General features: G+C 39.3%; 2 protein-coding genes and 1 long non-coding RNA gene across 4 annotated transcripts; 1 reads left to right on the top strand and 2 right to left on the bottom strand.

The window, feature by feature from the left end:
• Positions 1-1,479: 1,479 nt before the first annotated feature.
• On the bottom strand, positions 1,480-4,480 carry LOC122965827. The gene is made up of 2 exons (XR_006398305.1): positions 3,403-4,480; positions 1,480-1,761 (listed from the first exon to the last, which is right to left on the bottom strand). It is a non-coding gene; the product is annotated as an uncharacterized LOC122965827 (long non-coding RNA).
• An 8,725-nt stretch (positions 4,481-13,205) lies between these two features.
• nme6 (NME/NM23 nucleoside diphosphate kinase 6) lies at positions 13,206-17,088 on the top strand. The gene is made up of 6 exons (XM_044329924.1): positions 13,206-13,470; positions 13,691-13,786; positions 14,670-14,772; positions 15,105-15,144; positions 16,105-16,265; positions 16,717-17,088. The coding sequence occupies exons 2-6, from the start codon at positions 13,694-13,696 to the stop codon at positions 16,866-16,868; spliced, it is 549 nt and encodes a 182-aa protein (XP_044185859.1). The 5' UTR covers positions 13,206-13,470; positions 13,691-13,693; the 3' UTR covers positions 16,869-17,088.
• Positions 16,983-22,531, bottom strand: baalcb (BAALC binder of MAP3K1 and KLF4 b). 2 transcript variants are annotated; one of them, XM_044329925.1, is made up of 5 exons: positions 22,230-22,531; positions 21,266-21,485; positions 20,545-20,786; positions 18,265-18,464; positions 16,983-18,037 (listed from the first exon to the last, which is right to left on the bottom strand). In XM_044329925.1, exons 3-5 carry the CDS (start codon positions 20,723-20,725, stop codon positions 17,873-17,875), a joined length of 546 nt encoding a protein of 181 aa, XP_044185860.1. In that variant the 5' UTR covers positions 20,726-20,786; positions 21,266-21,485; positions 22,230-22,531; the 3' UTR covers positions 16,983-17,872. The 2 variants fall into 2 exon arrangements, with proteins under 2 accessions (XP_044185860.1, XP_044185861.1); XM_044329926.1 differs by lacking the exon at positions 22,230-22,531 and adding an exon at positions 21,907-22,212.
• Positions 22,532-24,275: the final 1,744 nt, after the last annotated feature.

Raw genomic sequence — 24,275 nt, 5'->3', positions numbered from 1 at the left:
GCTGTGGTTCCATTTACTACATCTGAAGTTGAGCAGTTGATCTCTGCGCTGCATGATTGCATTTTGTGTAGAGGTAACTTTTACTAATAATGTCATTATTATTTTAGAATTAGAAGATTTCTTGGATCCCCTAGAGCCCTGATAATTGAATCAGTATGAATTGTATATGTTGTAACTAAATGCACTCCTTCAGCCCACCTTTTTAGTCATTTATTCGTGATGTTATGACAATTATCAATATGCAGGGAAGTGTTTTGTAAACTCTTAGACAATGTACTACATAGACTTTAACTGACACAGCACATCATTTGCTAAACTGAGTGTAACAACATGTGCCACATTTATTCTTTACATCTAAATTATTAGGATTTGCTAGCTTTGACTCACTTTATGATGAGCGAGCAATAGGGGAAGCTTAAAATATAATAAACGCATGTGGTGCTATTAAAACATTTTGTCCCTTCTGCCACAGCAGCACTGAACAAACAGCCTCACTAACACGGCATATAGATCCAGACTCATCTGTGGGTGTGTGTGTGCAGATACATCTTAATGAGTTGGCATACAGGCAGAGGAATGAACGTTATGTGTTAATGCATATCATTATGTTTGCGGTGTGGCTATCTGTATGTTTCTGTGTGGAACATGCACAGACTGTGATCATAAATTTCCAGCAGGACAATAAGGACTACATCTATGGACACCAACAGGCTGTTAGGTTGGTCATATGAATACTTTGTTATAACTTATTCCACAAAACCTCATTACTGTACAAAAAAAATTATTACTGTATCAGGAGCGCTATCCATGGTACTGAATTGTCTGGAGTGGACCCAGTGTGTACTGTCAGATTCTGGTATGTAACTTCACCTCAGACAGTTCTGATCTTTGTGTTGGAAAAGATAAAAAATGAAGCTGATATAATACATACACACATACATGACACATGATACAATACATATAAATTCCACAAGATAAAGGACTCAAGGCTTTGGGTGCTACTTATTCATGTATAGTAATGATGACAAAAAACCCAAATTTGTACTTTTTGTAGTAATTTCTATTGTACACTTATTATCTAAGTGTCTGGATGAAACTGAATAGCTCTATAAATTAGTGTTTGCTGATTTTCTGAGCATTTTATGAATGAGTAACTGAATTACAAATGACACATATTTTTTTACCAAATAGACTTTTGAATGGAAACATGGGCTAGTGGTCAAATCTGCATACTGTACATCTCATAACAAACACTCATACCTTATATTAGGATATAGTTGGCAATGGTATGTGCATATCTTTCAACTGTTAATTGAGCTTTTGGTAGTACAATTCAAGTTTAAATTAATACATTTTCAGCTGCTATTTACTTACTGTAAAGAAACATATTTACATATTTTGTATCATTCCTTGTTCCTGCACTCACTGGTTTTAAAACTGACTTGTTAAAGACAATTGGAGGAATATCAGTTCAACACCTTACATTGTCAGTAATCTTTTATTTCCTTTTCAAAACAAGCATTGCAACAGAGGAAACAACCAATTCCAATCCACAAAAGAAAAGAAGCAATCTATTATAGTCACTGAACTACCGCCTCCAGAATATGCAGCATTACACCACAACGCCTCTGTGTCTTTGATTCCACGCCGGTGTCTGCTGACTGAATTCACGACGCAGTAGCTGGTTGAAGGGGACCAAACCTCACAGAAACACCTGACTTGGTTCCGTTTGACCAGCCACAGCAAGGCGTGTTGCTTCAGCTGCAAGAGGCAGAGCGAGAGACAGACAGGAGAGAGCGGGAGGAGGGGTGGGGGTGGGGGTGAGGGGGGCGTGGGGGGTTGGGGGGAGTGCAGCGAGGAGGGTAAGAGGGAAGGTTACAGTGGTAGAGGACGTAGGAAACAGGAGAAAGAGAGGAAATAGAAGGTCCTCTGAAGGCTTTCATGTCCTCTTTGGCCTTACCTGATGAAACACAGAGAGAAGAAGAAAATCATAAATGACTTAGTTCTGCTAAACATTGGACATATCCTGCATAGTTACAACATGGAAACAAGTGTCTCCCATGTTACCAAGCAGATAGTTCCTATTTAGAGGCATGGGAACCCTGACAGCCAGTGACATCTCCCTACATTTCCTTCCAAATCCAGCCAACAGGAGCGAAACCTTCACCCCTCAGTGACAACTCCACATCTCTGCCCTCCCTCCCTCCCCCCCTCCCCCTGCCTTTTTTGAGAGTCCTGTGGTTGCTATAATGGGTGACAGCTGTGGTCTGTCAATCCTCCTTGACTGTCAGGGGTTGGGGCAGGGCAGGAATTTTTCAAGAAGTCCCTGAGACCCGATCAGCAATGCCCCGGGAGTAATGCTAACTGTACATGTGCCTGAGCTAAAGGAGAGGAACAGGCCTTTCACCTGTTGTCTTGCAACACACGCACACACACACATACACACACACACACACATACATACATACACACACACACACATACATACACACACACACACACACACACACACCTGTCTCATAAAACAAACAAAGGCATGCTCAGACAATATAGCTGAATGTAAATCCATCTGTCATGACTGTCATTCAGTTTTAAAAATGACCGTTGGAATAAAAACACAGTCAGAAATGTCTCTTCTTTGCAGTGCGGTTGGCGCTCAAGTCCCCTTGAAACCACACACTTCCTTACATTCCATAAGTGGTGTATTAATATGGGGATATAAGGAAGCATGTCCTCACAAGGGGCAACAACTGGATTCACTGCTCAGCGGACACAAAGCACCCTTTCATAGTCACAGTTGCAGAGAAGCGGGAACAACCGGCTTAACAATGGTTAACTGTGACAGAGAGGGAAAGGGACGGGGCTGGAGAAACACGTGATGGCGGCCTCGATCATCTGCGCCACAAACTTTCTAGAAAGTCAAAGTTTTGTCTGATGGAATTAAAATTTGAATTTAATTTAAAGTGAAATATGTTTGCTTCTAGTTACAACATCTTGAGGCTTAATTTCCTATACAGTTGTCTTCTAAGATGAGCAAAAAGTTTGACCCTCTAGGAGGAAAAATAAAAAAATATTTGTCTGTGATAATAAGCACATGGAAAATTCAAGCTGCTCTCTACCAGCCTTTGATGGATAATGCCAATGTGATGATGCTGAACTGTCTGTCACAGTAACTTTACACTGCCATGTGTTTGAATAACTCTGAAGGGCGAGGCAAAGACCAGCAAACAAAGGTCACCATCTGTGTTGTTTCCTAAACATTATGCCATTTTGATCCCAACAACAGTGTCAAAATGAAATACATAAAACTGTTTTAAGAGCAAAATGAATAAATATCAATATTAAAAGGGCACACATTTGAAATAAAATGAAGCTTGAATAGATTTTAAATATTTTACTCACCTTTTTTATATATATATTCTGTTGTGTCTCCTCCTCATGATGAGTAGCTGAGGTTGAGACGGAGGCCACAGTGGCTTCAGCCAGCTTCTCCTACACTCTTACTGTCTATCTAGCGGTGACTTCCTTGATAAATCTGACCACTGCTACAGTACAGCTCCAAACCAAATGGCCATTAGAGAGACTACCTTGATTAGACTGTGACGGCTCCTCTAAGAAACACATGTCAGGTCACCAAATTTCCGGATTCTTTCCTGTATCGCACCTCAGCTTCCCCTTCACCTGACAGAGGTGTCAGGCTCTCTATCGTAAAACTGAGAGAAAACATCTAACAACTGGTCTGATGCCTGATTTTACTCACATGGTGCTGCAAATCAAAGAAACTGAAGAAGTCAGGCCTTGAACATATGAATCTAGAAGATACTGGACTCAGTATAATAACTTTAACTGTTATACCCATTCCTGGTCTTGCAAAGTAAAACATTTGACATTTACCAACAAAAAGAAAAGCTGTGTGCAAAGTTGTTCTAAAATCAGAGATTAAACTGAAAAACTATCATTTTCTTCTCCCACAGCTCAGTCAAAACTCACAGACCAATCTTACTCCTTGTCCCTGAAGCCCAAACTCCTCTAACTATCCCTCCACTTCCTGACAACCATTCCCCAATTTCACCCTGCTCCTTCTCCTCTCTGAGCCTCAGCCCTCCTGCAGATCAACCATCCTCCTCCGTATCTCGCCGGTGGATTGTGCCCACTACAGGCCTTGCAGATCGGCCTTTTCTATCCCGCCAGGAGCGCCCCCCTCCAAAGCGGCCTCCCACCTGTTGGTGTCCTTTAGAAGCCCGGGCCTCTCCTGCGCCTCCTGTCCGGCCCAATCAGGGCCCTGACAGGGGGGAGCCAGCCTGTGAAATCACACCTCTCAGCTGTTCACACTGGGCTCGAGACACCCTACACCCCTGCCGTTCCTCTGTTCAGCCCCCACCCCACCCTGCCTCTATTTTACACCGTATGTCAATGGCTCCTTTTTGGAAAAAAAAGGGTGAAAGAGAGGGGATAGAGAGAAACAAGGAAGCAACTGCAGGATGGGCGTGTTTTATTGGTTTTGGGGGTACAGTCAGAACAGCAGTTACAGCAGTCCATGAGTCACAGCTGAAGCCAAGGTTGAGTTTCATCCCGTTTTGGTTGCTGGGGCTTCACTTTGGTTTCATTGTATTGTTTACAGTATAGCTGGAAAAAGTGACGTTCACTGTTATCAAAAGCATTTATAGAGTCTCATGAGCTTGTGACAAAAGCATTTTCAAGCCAATTTCATGTCATGACACGATGGCTTGAGATAACAGCTTTCGTGAGGCAGCCAAAAAAACACATCAATCTGCCTTGCGGTCAACCAAATGCAGTAAATCCTTTGATAAACTGTAATGTAAACCTCCGTTAATGAAGCACCACCAGTGATATGTGAGAAGTGTGAATAGGTTATATGGGTGTGCTTGTGGCACCATAAAAACAAGCACCAGCGGCCACAAGGTGACCATCTTGCCACCATGACACTGACAAAACAGCAGTGAATGTAAAAGAAGCTACTGCAGAGGGGAGGGAACAATCAAGATGTTGAAAATATAACAAAATCTGTAAATTAAGTCAGAAATGAAGTGCAACAATTTCTCAAGAGCTAATCAGCCATCTTTTACCATTTAACCACTAACTATCAATGATTTTGTCATTATACTTGCTGTTAATATCTTCTAAGTAGCTATATAGAGTCTGTAGATCCATATTTGACTGTTTTGAAGCGTCTGTGTGACCATACGGTGATTACCAATACTGTAGAGGCAAACGGGCCGAGCTCAGGGGTTCATTTTCCTCTGCTGCAAGCACAAGCCGCTCCACTAAGGTCAACACCTGTGTTCTAAAATCAGCCCTGGGGTTGGGTGTGATAGGAACCCGGGCCTCATTCACAGAAAGCTCGAGCTCAGAGAGGGGGGCTTATATTGAAACCCAACGCTCTCGCTATTTTCGAGGCACCCGCCGTCCACAAATAGCACCCCATCGAATCTTTGTAGCTCCCGTTTTTCTCTCTGCCGCAGGATGTTGTCTAAATTCGACAGTTGTTCGATATTTCCCATGGCCCGGGGCCAGGGTGTATCACAAATGCAACATTTCCACTAATGTCAGCTATGCGCCAAGGCCTCGCCAGATATATCTGGGTGCTAGAAATATCAAATGACTTTTGTTGTTGAGTGGATTCTTGGTCGCTTACACCGGACACAATGGTTAAGACACAAATCATAATCCTGCTGTTCCTCTTAACGGGACAGCTGATCACTGTCACATACTGGCTCACAGAGCAACTATCAGCCAAAGACTCTCATCTAATCATCTGTTTCTCTTTCATCATGTGTCATGCATCATGCAAAAGATCTCATCTTACCCTGTGATTTTTTTTCATCTGTCAACCCCTCTTCTGTTTTATTTATTTGTGTTCCAATCATCAGTCTGGTGATCATTTACAGATCTAAATGAATCCCAATAAAAAAAATTAAAAAAACATTCACAAAACAAACAGTTAGTGTGATTTAACAAGGTCTTTGAGTCACTTTTTTACGAACAATTAAGCCAAAATGAGAGGAAGACAGCTCTGGAGTTCAGCGGTTGGGTTGCATGTTATCTACAAATTGGGTCAGTGAGGTTATTTTTATCCCATGTTCACATACCGGGGCCCCCGTTTGCTAATCACTTTGTTCCCCTCTGTCATACTCATCTGCCCCCTTGCCAACGTACCATTGCTTCTAGGGAGGTCACAACACGCTTTCTTGGCAGGGGGAAATAATTTCCCTCGGGACAGGCAGGTAAGAGTTAGACTAACCCCAGAGCAGTTTCTTCAACAGCGGATAGCACGGATTTCTATGGTATAAATAAAACTGGCAGCTGACACCAGATCAGGTCCTGCACTCTGCACAGGGCAGCGACGTGCACGGGGATGGAACAAGCTCGCAAATTAACCCCTTGGTCTTTGGAGGAAGCTCCATTGCAGGAGGTTAAGAGGTAACCTAATAAGCCACTTTAGATGTAACATATTTTTAAATCTATCTAATCTTTAAATCACAAAACATCTCCTGTCTGCCATTTTTTTCTATATTAATCTATTATAGTATGACTGAACTTTATGTTTTGAGATGTTAGACAGTAAGATTATGTCCACAAATATAATGTTTAAGTTTTGCAAAGTAGTTTTTGACACTCAACACAAATGTGTGAATGATACATTATAGGACATTACATGTATTTCTTAAACAAAAGATCTTAGAAACCAAAGAAAATAGCAGCATACGGAAGAAGAAATTCACAATATGTGGTATACAATATAACGGTAAAACTTTAAATAGGTAAATGTTGCTAATGCTCCAGCAAGAAACTAAAAAAAATCAAAGTGAAGTGCTTGATCCTAACAAAGATCAATACAGATCACTTTGTACCATGTTGCCGACTCATTACGTGGTATGACATTAATGCCACTCTCTGTCCTTCCCTGGGCACACCAGTTGCCAGGGCTGAGGTTGACACAGCTGTTACAGGGAGCCTGGTCCCGTGTGTTGAAGCAATGGAGCAGAAAAGGTCAAAGGTCATCGGCATTTAGGCTAAAAGAAAGAACAGGTGATGGAGAGGTGAAGGGGACTCACTCAAGTGATTCACGGAAGGAGTGGAAGGATTTTTAGACGGATGCTTTAAGGTCATTACAGTTTTAATAAAGATCTGCAACAACTTCTGATTATATCTCTTACTGACAAAAGCATCTTTTTTTTGTTCATTGGTGACAATTTAACAAACAATTCCATGTTGTGAAATGTGAAAACTAGAACAAGATAAAGCTGAATAAATTTTATGAGCTTGGTGTTCTCTGCAAATAAATCAGAGCAGACTTTGTGTAAACTCTCATTCTGGTAACATCAGGGTGTTAATGACTGCTGGAGGACAAACAAAAGGTGCTCTCTCTCTTGATTACATTCAAGTTTCATCTCTGGAGATTTCTTTAACGTGGCACCCTAATTACTGTAGGCTCCGATACAAAAACCCCCAAAAGGTGTCATGACAGGAAACACATCCCTGACTTTTCTCACCAACCGAACAATTACGACATGAAAGGGTGCTGGGTGTTACACGGGGGCCTGTGTCCTCTTTTAACTGGCCCTGTTGTAATGGTCAGGCGGCCTCTGAGTGACCGGATGACAGGTGAGCTGCAATGTGGTGGATCAATACAAAATACAAAATACCGTGTGACACCATCATACTTAAGTGCTGCTGTCCATTTCAGGTTTTCACTCTTTTATTTGTCCTCATTTTAATGAAAACACAGTCAGTGTGCAGGTCAAACCTGAGTATAAATGACTGAACGTTCATTTTATTTGAAACATTATTTTGCAAAGTGGAAACTGAACTTTTCATTGAAATTACATAATTAAACATGTCAGATGAGATGTTGTAATTGTGTACAGTACAGTGCAAATACAGGAAGAAAGTACGGAAAGTAACCTGTAACAATACACATATATACATTAAACGTGTAGCATAATATAGATATACACAAATTAAGATGCATACCAGCAGTAAGTAATGCTATTTACTATATATAGTAATTCATGTTTGAATGATGACACATGTTTATATTGCATTTTTAGTTCTGGGCAGCAGATATATGATAATATGTAGGCAGTATTTCAAATAGCTTGTCATTCATTGCTGTTGTGTATCCATCAAATGCACTGCTGATGGCAGTTTTACAGTATGATACTTTGAATGTCTAATTTTTTTTTTAACTGTATCAGATATAATGAATATATATATATATGCATATGGGAAGAGCTATGTAATTTGGTACTTATAGAGACAAAATTTTATGACCTATTTTGTTTTTTGAGGCCGTTGATGGTTTCCAGTGGACTTCCTTTGGATTAACTGCTCCATTTAAACCCAAGTAAATGTGCATTATTCATTTATTTACTATTGGGAACTTTATTCTTCATAAAAGCTGAATTGCATGCTTGTCTGGGAACAGATTTCATATTTTGTGCACTGACTAAAAGACTCCAATTTTGCTTGCAATATTATTGGAATTCATCAATTAGAAGTGTGTCAATTTAACACAAACTTTCTCTATAATTATTACCACATTACATTGTCTTTCTGGAATATTCCTATGAAATTATAGTGACATATCAGCTGATTTTGGAAACTATAGGACTTTGATACATGCTACTGTATATTTCTCGGTTCACATGATGACCATGATGTCCATATGTCTATTATAGTGTTCCCCTCAAGGCCCTGCCGCCAAACATATACATACATATGACCATACCTACTTAACTAATACATGGATTTTTCTATCAGTATACAAGCTCACTTAATGTTTGTTACATAGTACATATGATACCATGTATAAAGTAGCACACCAACAAACACATTAGGCTTTATTAGACTTAAATTCAGTTTCAATCACTTCAAAAATCTATATTTAAATCATTATCAACACACAGTACACTTCCATAAAACTTTACAGCTTTACCCAGAATGTCAAAGGTTTTGTCTTGAAAACGTTCTCTCTGCCACATATCTTTACATGATCCTTTACTGTGGCTCCTGATCGATGAATGAATGTAGAGTACAGGCTCTGGACACCCAAGTGCCGGTGGGGGTCGTCAGTCAGCTGCCCGGCTCCCACCAAAAGGGAATGACAACTGCAGGAGCGCCAGCAGCAACAGCAGCAGCAGTCAGCAGCAGCAGTGACACCGAGATGAAACAGAGATGGGGTTTATGGTCGGCAGAGAGAAGTGGGGGGGGGAGGGTCGGCTGAATCAGCTGCCCAGCTGAGGATGTTTAAAGCGAGAGTCAGCAGGGATAAACGGTGGTCTCTGTTCTGTCCAACATGTCTGCTGTTGCCCCCCTTCCCCGAAACCTGTTCCTTCTGTTAAACAATATTAGTTTGAATCTTTTCAGGAAATATTTCTGTTTGACCGCTACACATGATGATCTATTTGCTCCTCCGTCCATCATCTGCAGAGATACTAGATTAAGTGGATATATCACCTGCAGAGTGTAACAAAGACATCATAGAAGATGATGAATTTTGAGTTTCTTCAGAGCAGGTTTGGTCCTCCCATGAGTCCTTGACATGCAAGAAAATTCTCCAGCTCTTGAGGGATGAAGGTGGTAGAAATCTTCTTGAACTGTTTTCCAGATTTTCCTCCAAAACATGGAGAAATCATGAAGTCATACTGGTAAAAAACAATATTATCTTTTCCATGTTTTACACTCCAGATCACACATACACAAACTAACAACTGACAGTTTTTGGTACCTCACTGTGAACACTTATCAGAATAAATAATCCCTATGAAAACTACTGATGCATGCTCTGTGGATTATCCAGAATTACTGGGACACTATTTCCTGAAAGAGATGGTAAAAAATGTTGACCTTTTTAATGTTAGTTATCATGAAAATCCATTAATTTCCAGTGTATTTGGGCAGAGGCAGATATCTCAAAAGCTGGACAAATTAAAACTAAAATCTGCATGCAAGGTAAGTGAGAAAATATGGTTTTGGGTTTTTTTTTTTTGGAATTTGGATAAACTGAGTCTTTAAGCATGTGTTGCCATAATGTTTGAGGTTGTTCCCCTACTTGCATTAAATATATTTAGGGTGGGGTGGTGGGTGTCTTGGGGGTTTCCGGTGCAAACTATAAATTGCAACATCCTCAGTTTGAGTCTGTTCTGGTCTGGTCTCTTCCTGTCATCTCTCTTGTGTATACTCAGAAATAAATCCCCCCCCAAAACTCTAATAAAATATCAGATGAGTGTTCTGGGGCATAGGGGTTTGAGGTGCTGACCATGTAATCCCAACATCCCTGAGTTATTCCTGGGACGTTTTCACTCATATTTCATTTATTAGGATTCCCCATTAGGAGATTGGGGATGACAGCATACATGTCATCCCCAATCTCCCTCTGCTTATTTCCTGTCAGCTCAGTGGGCTATTTAGTTTTAAAAGTGAACAAAAATACTTGAATAAATCTCTTGAGCTACAGTCTAAGGTGACACATGGTGCTGTCAAATTCAAATGACTAAACCATATGCAGGATGCCTGTGTAATTGTTATTAGCCTAGGCTATATCCTGTCATGTTATGTTCTTGTTATTGTCTCCATCCCACTGTTGCATATCCGTTGGTCAACCCTGTACTGGGTTCAGAGAAGACAATGGCCTGCTGTCTGAAGCAGTCAGTGAGTAACTGTAGTCACAGTCTTCACCAGCACCATTTGATGATCCCCATCACTCATGTACAGATGTTTGTTACATCAGTACTAAAACTGGAACTGTAATAAAAGGAAAACTGCAGTACAAATTTTAGTTTTGATTTTATTTTTCTACAGCACTTTATCACCAAAGCGTCACCCTCATTCCCCTTTTTCTCTTCCCCTCACAGGTCATCCCCACTACTGAATTATACACATAAGACCTATAATTACTGTAAAATAAATGATAATAATACCAAACTTCTTACAAAGTTCGTATTTATAATGTACTGTATGGATATAGGCCTTTCTGCTGTATCCTACAAAAATGAGCTCCATTCAACCCCCACACCCACCCGAGATCTCTCGTCCTCTCCATCCCCCTCATGGGAGGTAACAGCTGTGGTGTCACCCCAAGTCACATGACATGGGCAGGTGGGAGAAACCTATGTGGGACATCCACCCCCCCCCCCCCTTTCTTCCCTCCTATTCTCTCTCTCCCTCTCTCTCTCTCTATCTCTCTCTCTCTCTGAATGTCAAAGCACACATACACAATCTCCTCTTTTCAAGGGTGTGGCCATTTTGCATCGTTGGAATGTGCTCCGTGTTTGTAACTCATACTGTACGTCTGATCCCTCACATTGATGAAATACCACAGACAGAAATCTCTCTCGCTCGAGTCCGTGCTTGTAGCTGTCGTGTCGTCGTTTCTCTCCAGAGACTGTCAGCTACACGAGAGAGAGCAACTAGTCATTAACAAGTCACAGTAAATTTCACTTTACTCCAGTGTTCATATTTGATGATGATGATAATGAATCATTAACTCACATATTTTGGTCTTACCCTCCCGTGGCACTTCTGTGCATCAAAATTGCTATATTCCCAAAAAAACCCAAAAAAAGTCATATAAAAGCAGAATTTAACATGCAGACTGTATACATGGTTGATTTTAATCATGCAAAAACAAAGCAAAACAATCCTACTTGGAAGAAATGTCAACAACAAAACGGAGAATAAATTCAGTTTAGTTCAATTCAATTATTTAAATCTGTAGTAAAAACATTATAGAAATATGGAAAGATTTTTGGGTGTACTTCTGTACTTCTTTTCCCAATTATTAATGAGGAATGAAATTGTAGTGACTTTTATTTGTTTCAATTATTTTGGTTTACTTGGAAGATAAACAATTTAAAAGCAGGATTAGAACAGTTAGAGGATAAAAAGGTATATATATATTTAAGAATGGTAATCAAAATTAAGACATATTTGTTTTTAAGATTCTAATTTCATTGTGACTGTGATTTGTCATTGCACTGTCAATGTCCTGAAGCTACTGTTGCTCTGAAATGAGAGTGGAACAAACACAAGAAGCATCCTGATTATGATGACAAAATCAAAGATGAAATAATGCAGTTTTATATGCACTATGTAGCACACTATGTATCCTTCAACATGTTTTTCATTAAGTCTACTCGTGGGCATAAATCATCTTTTTATGGTAGGCCTATATGTGGGAAGTGACATGAGGAGTGATGTGGCAAAGATGAGCAGCAGGTTACTGAGTGAACAGGAACACTGTCATTAAACTGCAGGACTGAAGCTCTCATATACTGTAGGAGGCATCCACCTTGCAGCATTGAATCCCCCCTATAGCCCCAGCATGCTGCTCTGTAATTACCTGTACCTTGTTGTTAAGAGTTGTAGCCAGAAAGAGAATTTCCTCATCCTTTTATTAGCACTAATGTTAATACAATAATAATTAATCTAGAAATTGTAATATGCCAAACTGTCAAATAGAGCTACAATGATTAACTGATTAATCCCCTTTTTAGTTCCCTTTTTGGCTTGTGTCCCCTTAAAATAAAGCAAAGTGTCACATTTTGCGATGTCTACCAGTTAAATGAAAGAGGGCTTTCTGAAAAATCTGAATAACTTTTAGAGGCTTGAGGAGATAAAATACAGTAATTCACAATAAATAAAGCAAAGGTTTAAGGAAAGCTTGAAGAAAAAAAAAAGAAAATTGTGTGTCAGAAATATGTTTTTTTTTTTTTTTTTTCTGTTGTCCCATTCTGTCCTATCATCTCATGATATCATCTCATATGATCTAGATTAATCCAACAACCCTTTGTGGGGGTCCTGACCCCCAGTTTGGGAACCACTGGATTAATCAATAGACAGAATATTAATCAGAAATTATTTTGATGATCAATTAATCGCTTTGAGTCATTTTTTTTAGAGAAAAAAGCCAAAATTCAGTCGTTGAAGCTTCTTAATTGTGAATATTTTCTGCTTTCTTTAGTTTTCTATGATAGTTAAGTGAATATCTTTGGGTCGTGCATGTCATTGTTGGACGTCTTTATAGACCAAACAACTAATCGATGAATCGAGAAAATAATCGTCAGATTAATCTATAATGAAAATAATCGTTACTGTCAAACACAGCCTGCGATTTATTCGGGTTATTATTATTTTTTTATTATTATTTATTCCTCTCGCTGGGGGAACACGATGTGCTGGTTTCAGTTTCTGGGGACAGTTTATACAAACGGACTGACCGGTGCGAGGCAGTCATTCTGCTTGTAATCACAGTTTAACGTAAAGTTCACTTTTATAACTTAGGACATAACTACATAAGCAAAATTCAGATGATATTTTACACTGTTACACTTGTAGAGGAGGATACTTGATGTTGAAGTTAGTTAACGTGTAAATATTTGTATCAATATGGCGGCGCAGCTTTTCTCTGTAAACTGACCAGTGTTTTGGAGACGAGTCGCAACAAAGGTTTGTAACTTACCTGTAATTAACTCAGTGTTACATTCAAGACATTTTGTGTCAAGGTTGCAAAGAGCCTGGTTAGTTTATCCTTGATGTGCATTAGCAGTTAGCTTGATTGTTAAATGCTGAAGTAACGAGTCTGCAGCAAGTTAGCTTCTTCAGCTTAATGTGGTTTAGTTTATATGTGGTGTCTAACTTACTATATAATATCTGCCCTTTTCTCCAGACAATGTTACTAACAGCTGGTCGCCTGTCCAAAGTGCTGCAGCTCACCCTGGCGGTCATCAAACCAGATGCTGTCGCTCATCCTGTGATGTTAGAGGTGAGCTCAAACTACCTCTCTATTATTATCTGTTATTATCTGTTATTATCTGTTATTCTTATAAATCCTCAAGACGCTGAAGTCAGCGTCTGATTCGGGAAAGTTAAGGGGAACATGCTTATGAAAACTGAAAAAATGGCGATTTGACTGATATTTCTCCATCCAGACCACATTAGACCAGGTCCAGATCCAAAAACCTCTATACTTAGACCTGTAAAATCTGGACTAGATTAACAAGGAGACTCCAGAGACTCACAGTTTCAGATTTGTGAAACCTTTATTCTGTTTGTGAAAAGTAAAAAATGGATGATATCACAGATATTTCTCCACCCAGACCACATTTTAACAGGTCCAGATCAAAAACCACTATACTTACATCCGTCAAATCTCAAGTTTGAACCAGCAATGCCTAAAGTGATAATTCAATTATCAAAATAGTTGCTGATTAATCTTCTGTCAATTGACTAAGCGATTAATTGACTCATTGTTGCATCTTGTGTTCACAGAGTTGAGGTTCTTTGTGCCTTAAGTTATGCCATAAGGACAATATTAAACATTTCATTGATAAACCAAGTGGCTGTATCTTTCTAATAATTTATTATTTTGGTTAAATAAAAAATATTATAAGGAGGAGTGGAATTTTCATTGACATGGCCTAAACATGCTCCACTCTCACTTTAATTTATTTCAAACTGTAAAGAAGCATCATTTACTGCCTTGATAGATTCACAAGCCCAGAGGCCTCAATGTCATGAAAACTGTGTCAATCATAAAAGAGAAGAATGTCTTTTTTAATCTAAAATATTTTTCTATAGTTCACTGAATACCTTCGACTACATTATGGCACAACAAGGTAAAAACAACCTTCTCCTTTTTCTTTCAGGCTCTTCACCAGAGAATCCTGGACAACAACTTTGTCATTGTTAGATGCAAAGATCTGGTGTGGAGAAGACAGGACTCTGAGAGGTTTTACGCTGAACATTCAGGTGTGGAAACATCTCATCTATATTGTTACACTGCAGTTACACAGTAGTGACTCTGTCCGAGCAAACAGATGCGTCAACAGCCAACTTTAGCAGACGTGTGTAGGTTAAAACAAGTGATTCATCGGGTACTGTATTATTAGAACAACCACACTCTGACATTTTGAAAAAACACCTTCTTGTTGTAAGTCGGATAATTGAAAGTCATGTTTCTGAGTCAGACAGTGAAGAACGGTATTTAAAATAATTATGGATTGTGCAGAATTTTCAAGAAATATTTTAGAGTTGAAAAAATGTTAAAGTTCTGATTAACTTGCTTTTGTTTTGCTTTTTAGGGCGATTCTTCTATCAAAGACTTGTTGAATTCATGTCAAGGTAAGCCTCCATGCTGTCATTATCATAGATCCCCAAACAATTACCGTGTTGATTAATTACTGATGCTATTATGCATTTGGATAAATGTTGTTTTCTGTCTGATGTATTGAAAATGGAATAAACACATAACCCACTGGGCTGACACAGATAAAGTCCCCTTAGGTGATTGCTCTCCTATTTCATGCTCAGCGAGTCACCAATTAATAATCTTCTGAAACATCACAGCAGGAGTTTCAATTAACAGCAGACTGCCGTGTTTAGCACACACCACACACCTGGAACAATTGTCTGAAAATCGCCATGTAGCCTGCCCGCATTAGCTTTTATTGGCTCTGCGTGCGGATTGCAGAAGGTACTCACAATCACATCGCCATTTTTGTCTCGTCGCAACAGCGAATCAGTAGTTGCTACAGCAACCTTTCTCTGGGTGCTGTTAGAGTTATTGGAAACATAGGAAACATCTTCAGTGTAGTCAAGTTTGAATCAGCGAGTGTCCAGTGCAAAAAAAAATCAAATGTCTCTCACAGCCGGATAGGGCAGGGAATGGCTTTCTCAGTGAATGTGTAGCTTACAGGACATAATATTTAACCATAATTCATGACTAGTCAATTCATTTTTATTCATAAAGCACTATATCATAAGTTATTAATTTGCCTTGGGGGGTTTATAGTCTGTACAGCATATGATCTATTCTTAGACCCTTGATTTGAAGAAGGAAAAACTCTTTAACAGGGAAAATTTTGAATCACTCCCAGGATGGACAGACATGCAGTAGATGTGTGTACAGAATAAACCAGAGAGCAAAATGACAGTATTGAAAAACAGGATGACAAAATGTACTTGATAACACAATATGAAGAATATTTTTGGCAGGACGTCGAGCAACCTCCAGGTGCCTTCAAACAGACGGGACCTGAGCCACACGACCTACTCAAACTTCTTTTCAACTCTTTCCCACAGTGGCCCAATGCGTGCATATATTTTAGCCAGAGAGGATGCTATTCAACACTGGAGAGAACTGATGGGACCTACCAAAGTGTTCAGAGCCAGATACACCTCCCCTGCCTCCATCCGGGCGCAGTTTGGACTCACAGACACACGAAACACAACTCATGGCTCAGGTATGAAGTTATATAATTATACAATAAGGTTATTTAGAATTTAAAAGGGTCTAACTCCACAATACTTCATATTTAGGCCAGCAGATTTACAACATGTCCGACAGCCGTGCATTATGTCACATGGGCTGTCAAATCTCATACTGCAGGTTAAACACTGACATACAATTGCTCTCTGTAATTGTATCGCAGAAACACAAAATTCAGGCAAGTTGCATTGCAAAATGTTTGCAAAAGATGTGTCAACGTAGTCTACTTTGGTGCATTGTCAAAATAATCAATTTTAATCATTTACATTATTTTCAGTAAGCAAAGCTTAAATCTATCATTTGAATCCTTTGTTGTCTTCCTGTACAAACAGATCTTTAGACTGTGATTAAAAGCCTGGTTGGTGTTTTGCATAAAGATGATTAAGAAAACATCACGTTTCTAATCTCCAATTCTCCTTTCCCAGATTCCGTTGAGTCGGCCCAAAGAGAAATCAATTTCTTCTTCCCAGACTTCAGTGAGGAGGAGTGGATGGAGAAGGAAGAGCCGGCGTTCAGATCAGGACAGATTCATTATGACCATCAAAAACAGATCCACACACTCTCAGAGCAAAGCTGACCTCAGAGCTGCTGTTACGTTTACTGATCAACAGCAGCATAAGGACTCTGCAATTATTTATCCATCCATGTGAAAATGCAACCTGCCAGAGCTGATGCTACATATTATATGTTATTTATGTCAGTACAAAGAAAACTGCATGTTCGTTGTTCACCCAAGTTCCTCAAAGTGCCATTGTGTCCGTTTCATGTTTGTGTTATTAAAACCGACTTTCCTTGAACATATAATATGAAGTCATTTAAAATAAGAACCTCACATGTTTTTATTTTATTTATTCTCAGAATAAAACACAAATGACAAGAAAGTCAGACATGGTGTTGTACAAAAACGACGTAATTTATTAAGACAAGTTTTACATGAACACAAACTCCTGTCCAGGCTTCACTGTGAATAGTGCAATCATCACAATCAGATTCAGCTTCCTGAGCCATACAGATATTAAGACAGCAGCAACTACATGTTGTATATCAATGTAACAAAACTACAAAATATTTATCATTTGTGAATAATAAGTAATGTGAAATAGTACTGTACTTTCCCCTTAAAGGCATCTTCAAATGATTTCAGCTCATTAAAGAAATTTGAACGTGCCACGTAATTATTTTCCTCCCATGGTCATGAAACAGGCTGTCTGTTGTGATATATTACATACTGTACTATGATTTACTCATTTATTTTTGGCCTGATACCGCATGTACTGTTAAATGTCATGTTTTGTATCTTCTCTGAATCCAAAATACAGTAAAACATTGTTTTAACTGGCACCATAAAAATATATCTTACAGTATTAACTACAATACAGCCTAGTGAATGTTTTTTTTAAGAACAAATGAGCCATGATTTCAACATGATGATCTAAACTTGTACAGTTTGACGTCTCAGAGCAAAGTCACACGTCCTCTTTGTGCTTTCAGCCATCAGACCTTTAACTTTTCTCCACCGACGGTTCATGTATTTCACTGTCGTCGTCATTTTTCTTTGGCTTCTTCCCGTCTCCGTTGTGTTCAGGTGTTTTGTGCGGCCACCTGTTTGAGGGTCTCCACAGGTTTCATAACCTCGTAGGTGGTGAGGGACTTCTTCACCTTTCCGTTCTTGTCCACCTGATGGATGCTCTGTGTCACTGTGATGGTCACCTGCTTGGTGGACATCCGATTGTCCTGCCATTTTGTCTGTAAACGTTGAAGAATTTTTGAAGGCACGTTATTAAAATGCAGCACCTGACACCTGTAATGTTTGTTTAAATTGCAACTTGTGGCACTGAACAACTGTACTGTACTACCTGAGCTACCCAATGTGTTTTCAGCCATTTTTTTCAATAAATGACTATAAAATAAAAAAGAGTGTTTTGATGTGCGAAACTTAAATCCTGTCAAAAATCTAGGAGACAGATACTTACAATCTCCTCAGTGTGTAGGACGCTCCTGCGCTGCACTGTGGTGCCAGATGAGGCTAACACCACCTCCTGGGGTGGGGAGGCGAGTATCGCAGGGGGGCTGCTGGGTTTCACGTCGTTCAGACTGGCTTCAGACACAGCTGAGCAGACCTTCAGGTACGCCTGAGCAGGAGGAGGGAGGCCGTCCTCAAAGAAATCTGGAACTGTAACATAAGAAAAACCTCAGTTTTGACCCTTGAAGCCACTTGTAAACAAGATATTTTACCAGCTTAACGATCGATATGAACCTTGAAAACCAGAAAATACTGAACATTCCTTCAGTTAATAGACCAAACATTCAGTCTCTGTGCAAACACACTTCACCTGCAGTCTGTGAATACCTGTGTCATGTATCTCTGGTAATTGCCAACAAAGTCCAAGTATGTCTGGGATTTACAGAGCACACATGAACATGCTCGGTTTATGTAAGAGGCCCACAGGCTGTTGGGTGCTTGACCTTTATAAAAACGTGTTTGCATGTAAAATAGCTGCAAACAAGGCAAGAATATCCAAACAATGTTCTAATTAAGCCAGATAACAAAAGAGCAAAAATGAAAAACATTCAAGGGGCTGAGGGAACAATAAAGCTAAAGAGACATAGTATTGTACATAAATTGTTAAAAAGGAAACAGAAAAAAATAATTAAAAAAATGACTAATAATAGGAGGGATCTTATGGTATTTACCTATAATGATAATTATGTTAACAATATCAGATAAACCTTTTGAGAGATCATTCATATAGTGATTTTAAATATGGAATTAGTACTATTTCATTAGCTGAAACTGTTTTTTATTTACATGCAGTAAATAACACAGCTAATTAATTCTGCCTCTCTAGAACAGCAAAAAACATTTTCTCACAACCTTTGAGGCAGATTAATTGCCATTTATTCATCTGTAATGCATTCTTTCAGCTTTGGACACAGTGGTTAGGTTTATGTACGTGCATTAAGCTTTTATTCATCATTACTATGGTTTGTTTTGATTAATTTAAACCAAACAATGTCACCAAAAATATTGTATTTCTGCCTTATTTAGCTCATTATTGCAAATTAAAAGCATTTCTTGCTTTGCATGTCAAAGCTTATAGAGCTTATAGCTTATAGAAAGCTTTTGGGTGTATTACTGCCACCCCTGCAACCAATTTGACTAAAGGTGTGAAGCAGTGAAGTTTGAGGAATTATGGGACATACTGAAGTCTGAATACCTCTAGGAGGCAGTATTTGGTGGGGTTAAGTGTACTGAGTGTTTTACATATACATGCGGTATATTTCAGCGATGCATGTTAGTATTCGAGACCACACGTGTTTTCAAGTCGCTGATGATGCAGGTGGTATCTTTTTTTACAGAAGTGTGATGTTCTGCATGGCAGGGAAATAAAAAAAACCCATTACCACATCTAACAGATGTACATAAATGTTACATTATTGTGAGACAACAGTTTGATACAGCTGCTGATTCATTTGTCCATTTCTGAAGCTCTTTTATCTCTTCGGAGTGGAGCTTTGCTGAATTTTGTCTTCACAATTACATCAAGGTTACTCTGCCTGCATTGACTAACAGCTGTATCTGTTGCCATGAGAGCCAAGTCCTGTTTGAGCCCAGTGGCTTTTGATGTAGCCTATTATGCCCATTTACTGATTCACCACCTCCAGGCTTCATAGAAAATGCAGCTGCAATTCAGGAGAAAATCCAGACAGAACAGAATTACAGCTGTATGTAGAGAGAAGCACAAGAAACTAAGGGCACACCACAAGAACAAAGGTTTCCAGAGCAGACTGGTTTGTCTGTCACTCATACTTATGTCACACACAATCCTTCTACAGCATGAGGGAGGGTCGACACGACCGCTTTTCATCTTCAGTTCAATTTTCCGTGTGGATAATGGATTCTTGTTGCAAAACCTCTGAATTTGTGTTAGAGGATTTTTCCTACAGGGAAGAGCAGAGACTAACACATATAAGGTGTCACACTTCACTTTGATGTTAAAGAGTGAAAAAGGACCACCACTGGCTCATTACTTATAGAACTCTGACTCTAACTGAACTCTCTGAAAAAATGACTGTTTTAATACAGTCTCAGTCTGCAAATATACCATATTCTGCCTAATTGAGCTCTAATTCACACAACCATATTTGTATTATTCATTTGTTCATCAAATTTCTGCCTGTTTCTGTCAGGAGATCAATGAAGTTTTCACTCATCCATCCTACGCAGCCACACAGTAATCCATTCTTCTTACCAGGACTGATTGTTTTCTCAGAAGTGAAGCTGGCCTCAGAGTTCTCGGAGGGGATGCTCTGGATGGACGACAGGGGGATGTCAGCGTCCGTGCTGGTCAGCCAAGTCGACTCGGTCTCTTTGGTCCAGCTCTCCAGGTAGCGAGGCTCCAGAGCGTCGGTCCTGCTCCCCCCACAGCCCATGGCTCTGCCTCGGGGTGCCTTCACTTCCCAGCTGGATGTTCCTCAGAACTGAGAGAGGAAACTGGAAAGAGATTGACACAGCTGGGTATGAAACAGATCATACAAAGCTGTGATATTTACTGAGTGAACTGACCCAGTTTTTTGCCTCAAGACAGAAAGACTCATAAAAATTGAAGAAACTACTTATTTTTTAATGTTAACAAACACTGCTAAATGATAAAAATAATTTTAAATGATTAAGGCTATTAATAGATTAGTTGATTGAGAGAAAAAGAATAAATGAATTGTAATTTTTAAGCCTCTTTCTCCTATGTGGTTGTAAACTGAATATTTTGAGGTTTTGGACTGTTGGTTGGAAAAAAGAAGCAATTTGGAGATTGTCATCAAATTGTTTTATGCATTTTCACCCTTTTTCTTACATTTTATAGATTAATTGAGAAAATAATTACCAGAATCATCAATAATAAAAGAATTGTTTGTTGCAGACTTAAAATAAATACTCTTTACCTGAACAATTGACCAGAAATGTCCAATACTTACAGCAGAGCACACAGCTGTGGGTAAAAACGAGCGCCCCTCATAAGATTTGGCTCCAGTTACGTCTGTCCTTCACAGAGCAGGTTGAGTGGTTCCATCTGTGTTAACCCAGTCACATTTACATTTCTCCATCAGTGCTTGAAGGCAGCATCTTCTGATAGTCAGTTAGGTCAAGGAGTCCGTATTACACAGGAGCCGTTGGATCCCCACAACATGCAGTCACCTGTATGAAAAGAAGAAAAGGAGAGAGACTGGTGGTAGGTAGGGCTTTAAGTGAGAGCCAGACGACATATAGTGATGGAAATGCATCCTTTTGTGTCTTTATGTGACAGACTCTGACCCACTAAGATAAAGGTTTTGCTCTGCGTGGTATACAAAAGACACTCTTCCTATCTATCTATCTATCTATCTATCTATCTATCTATCTATCTATCTATCTATCTATCTAGAGACCTATTATAATTGGATATCACTGAATGTCATGACAGTACAGCCACAGTCTAAACCACGGTTTAATCACTGATCAGTATGGATTATTGAACGCTATTGAACCTCGTTTCCCTTGAATTAAACGGTAATGAAGTCTGAATTTTATTGATATATTGAGATTGAATGATCTCTACACTACCAGATCGTTATAATACCTGGTTTTCTTATTTGATTGGCTTTCCCCGGACAGGTAGGTTTAAATAAGGGGCATCAGCACATCCATGATGGTATAAAAGCGATGATATAGACGCAGTAAATGCTCACATAAGCTTTTTTTCCTGCAGTAGCTGTCGAAACACTGTCATCACTACAGGCCATGAGAAAAGACCAGTGGCTGCGTGAAATAAACGGAGATTTAAAAAAACCCCAAAAGGCTGCGATGGTCTAATGACAAACACGCAAACGACGCGGATGAATGCAGCTGATGGAGTGAAAGCAAACAGCGCACAGTGACACAGACGCTCATGATGAGGCTTACTGGTGATGGGGACTCGGTGTTTTTTTGTCTCGCTCCGGTGCTCCTCCGTGTCGTCTGCCAGCCTGCCGGACCTGTAACATATTGTCAGTAGTGGATTACCTCAGCTGTTGCCAGGTAAACTTTAAAATATAGCTACAGGTCCTGTGAGGTGCTTGTGCGGTGACATGAGGATACTTGATTGAAATCCATTTAGCAAACTGCATTTTGGCCCAATTGCATGTGTTAATAACCAAATGACACTAATAAGAAGGTCACACAATTATGAGTACTGATTGATTTCTTTTAGAGTTTTAACCCTCCTGCTGTCCTCGGGTCAAAGTTTTCAATTGTTTTCATACCAGAAATATGAGTTTCTTTCATCTAATTGCCAGAAAATAACATGATGGATCCATATTATGCTCTTCGCAAATTAATATGACCAGACCACCACTGGGTGGTGCAGTGGGGCAATGGGTCACACTATTGTGCTTTCCAGCAGATGGACACACACGCACACGCACACACACACACACACACACACACACACACACACACACACACACACACACACACAGGTATGCAAACCTGATTTCATCACAACCTTTGATTTACCTTTCCCTACATTTCTGCCTTTTCACAATTTTTTATTTATTTTTACTCAAAAACGAGATATAATTTCATATAAATGAGGTCTATTGACCATACAGTCCAAAAAGCAGTGTTAAAGTTGTGGTGATGAGTTGGAATGAAGTTGGCTAAGAGGTGTAACACAGAATTGGGTGATAATTTATACTTTAACCTTTATAAGTAGTCAAACCAGACTGGGTTCATTTTGACAGCACATCCCGTAATGTGTAGGGAAGAACTTCAAAGGCGATTATTGCTTTGCACTTTTCATTTATTGCCTATTTTTTACAACCTAACTTTGTGGAAAGGAGAAGGGGAACAACAGGTTATGGAGAGTCCCTTGGGAACACTTCACATGTGTCAGTAGCTCAGCTTTATCTCTGGGGAACACCCCTAACTCCGGGCGTGATGTCCAAATTTGGAAAGGTGCATCATGTAGCAGGAGGATATGACTCCCCTTGTTGAGACCTGCTGATAGTTGTAACAGCAGAGCAGAGGAGAGATGTTGAGATAATGATGTAACCAACCTGCGTGCTGGTATTTGACATGGGATTTTTTCCTCCCGAAAACAAATAATTTTTAAAAATATTTGTATGAAACAAATATTCGTTAAAAAAAACCACTATTTGTGATTTGCCAAATAACATATTTGTATTCGGGCACAGCTCTAATAGGAAGACAATATGAAGATTAAAGACTTCACTAAAAATGCAAAATCTTTAAAGATCCCCTCCAAACACGTTTGAAGATATATAAAAATACCCTGCTTTGACTAATAATTTGTGTCTGATATGTTTTTTTTCTGATAAAAGTTAAATTACTTCCTTAAAAATCCTTAAAATTACATCTACTCCTTCTTCCTCATTAAAAATCCACAATCTACAAACATGCAAATATTGTTAATTTCCAAAGTTTATCTGCTACTAAATGCAAACAAAAGAATGTCACCTACTTCACTAAAGTCAATTGTCACTTATGTAAGTTGCATATTGGATCACAACTGGCTGCAAAATTGTTGTGATGTCACAAATCATGCTCGTATACCGCCTTACACTCAGATTTTCGGTAAGCACAGAGAAACTTTTCAGCATCCTTCTAGTTTCAAACTCAAGTACAGTGAAGCTCAAACATCCAACTGAAGTGGTGAGAAGAACAATAGATTTTTGACTGGAGGATAACTGAAACATTTTCCCCAGAAATTACATTTGATTTACATACTTCTTGGCTTGCAGTTGACCCCTTTCCAGTGTGACTTTCAGAGGAAAGTTAAGGGTTTACCTTCGTGTTGCACAGCAGTGGGAACCTGTGACCACCTGGCTATTCCCTTAGCATATCAATGAGATGTTCACTATTCTGCCCACAAGGGGACAGTCACAGCCTGCTCCAGTACATCATGAACAGGGCTGGTAAATGACAGAGTGATTCCCATATTCATAATTA

This window comes from Thunnus albacares, chromosome 16 (genome assembly GCF_914725855.1).
Source record: "Thunnus albacares chromosome 16, fThuAlb1.1, whole genome shotgun sequence".
Lineage (NCBI taxonomy): Eukaryota > Metazoa > Chordata > Actinopteri > Scombriformes > Scombridae > Thunnus > Thunnus albacares.
The sequence above is the reverse complement of the archived record's forward strand: the minus strand, read 5'-3'. Positions and strand labels throughout refer to the sequence as shown.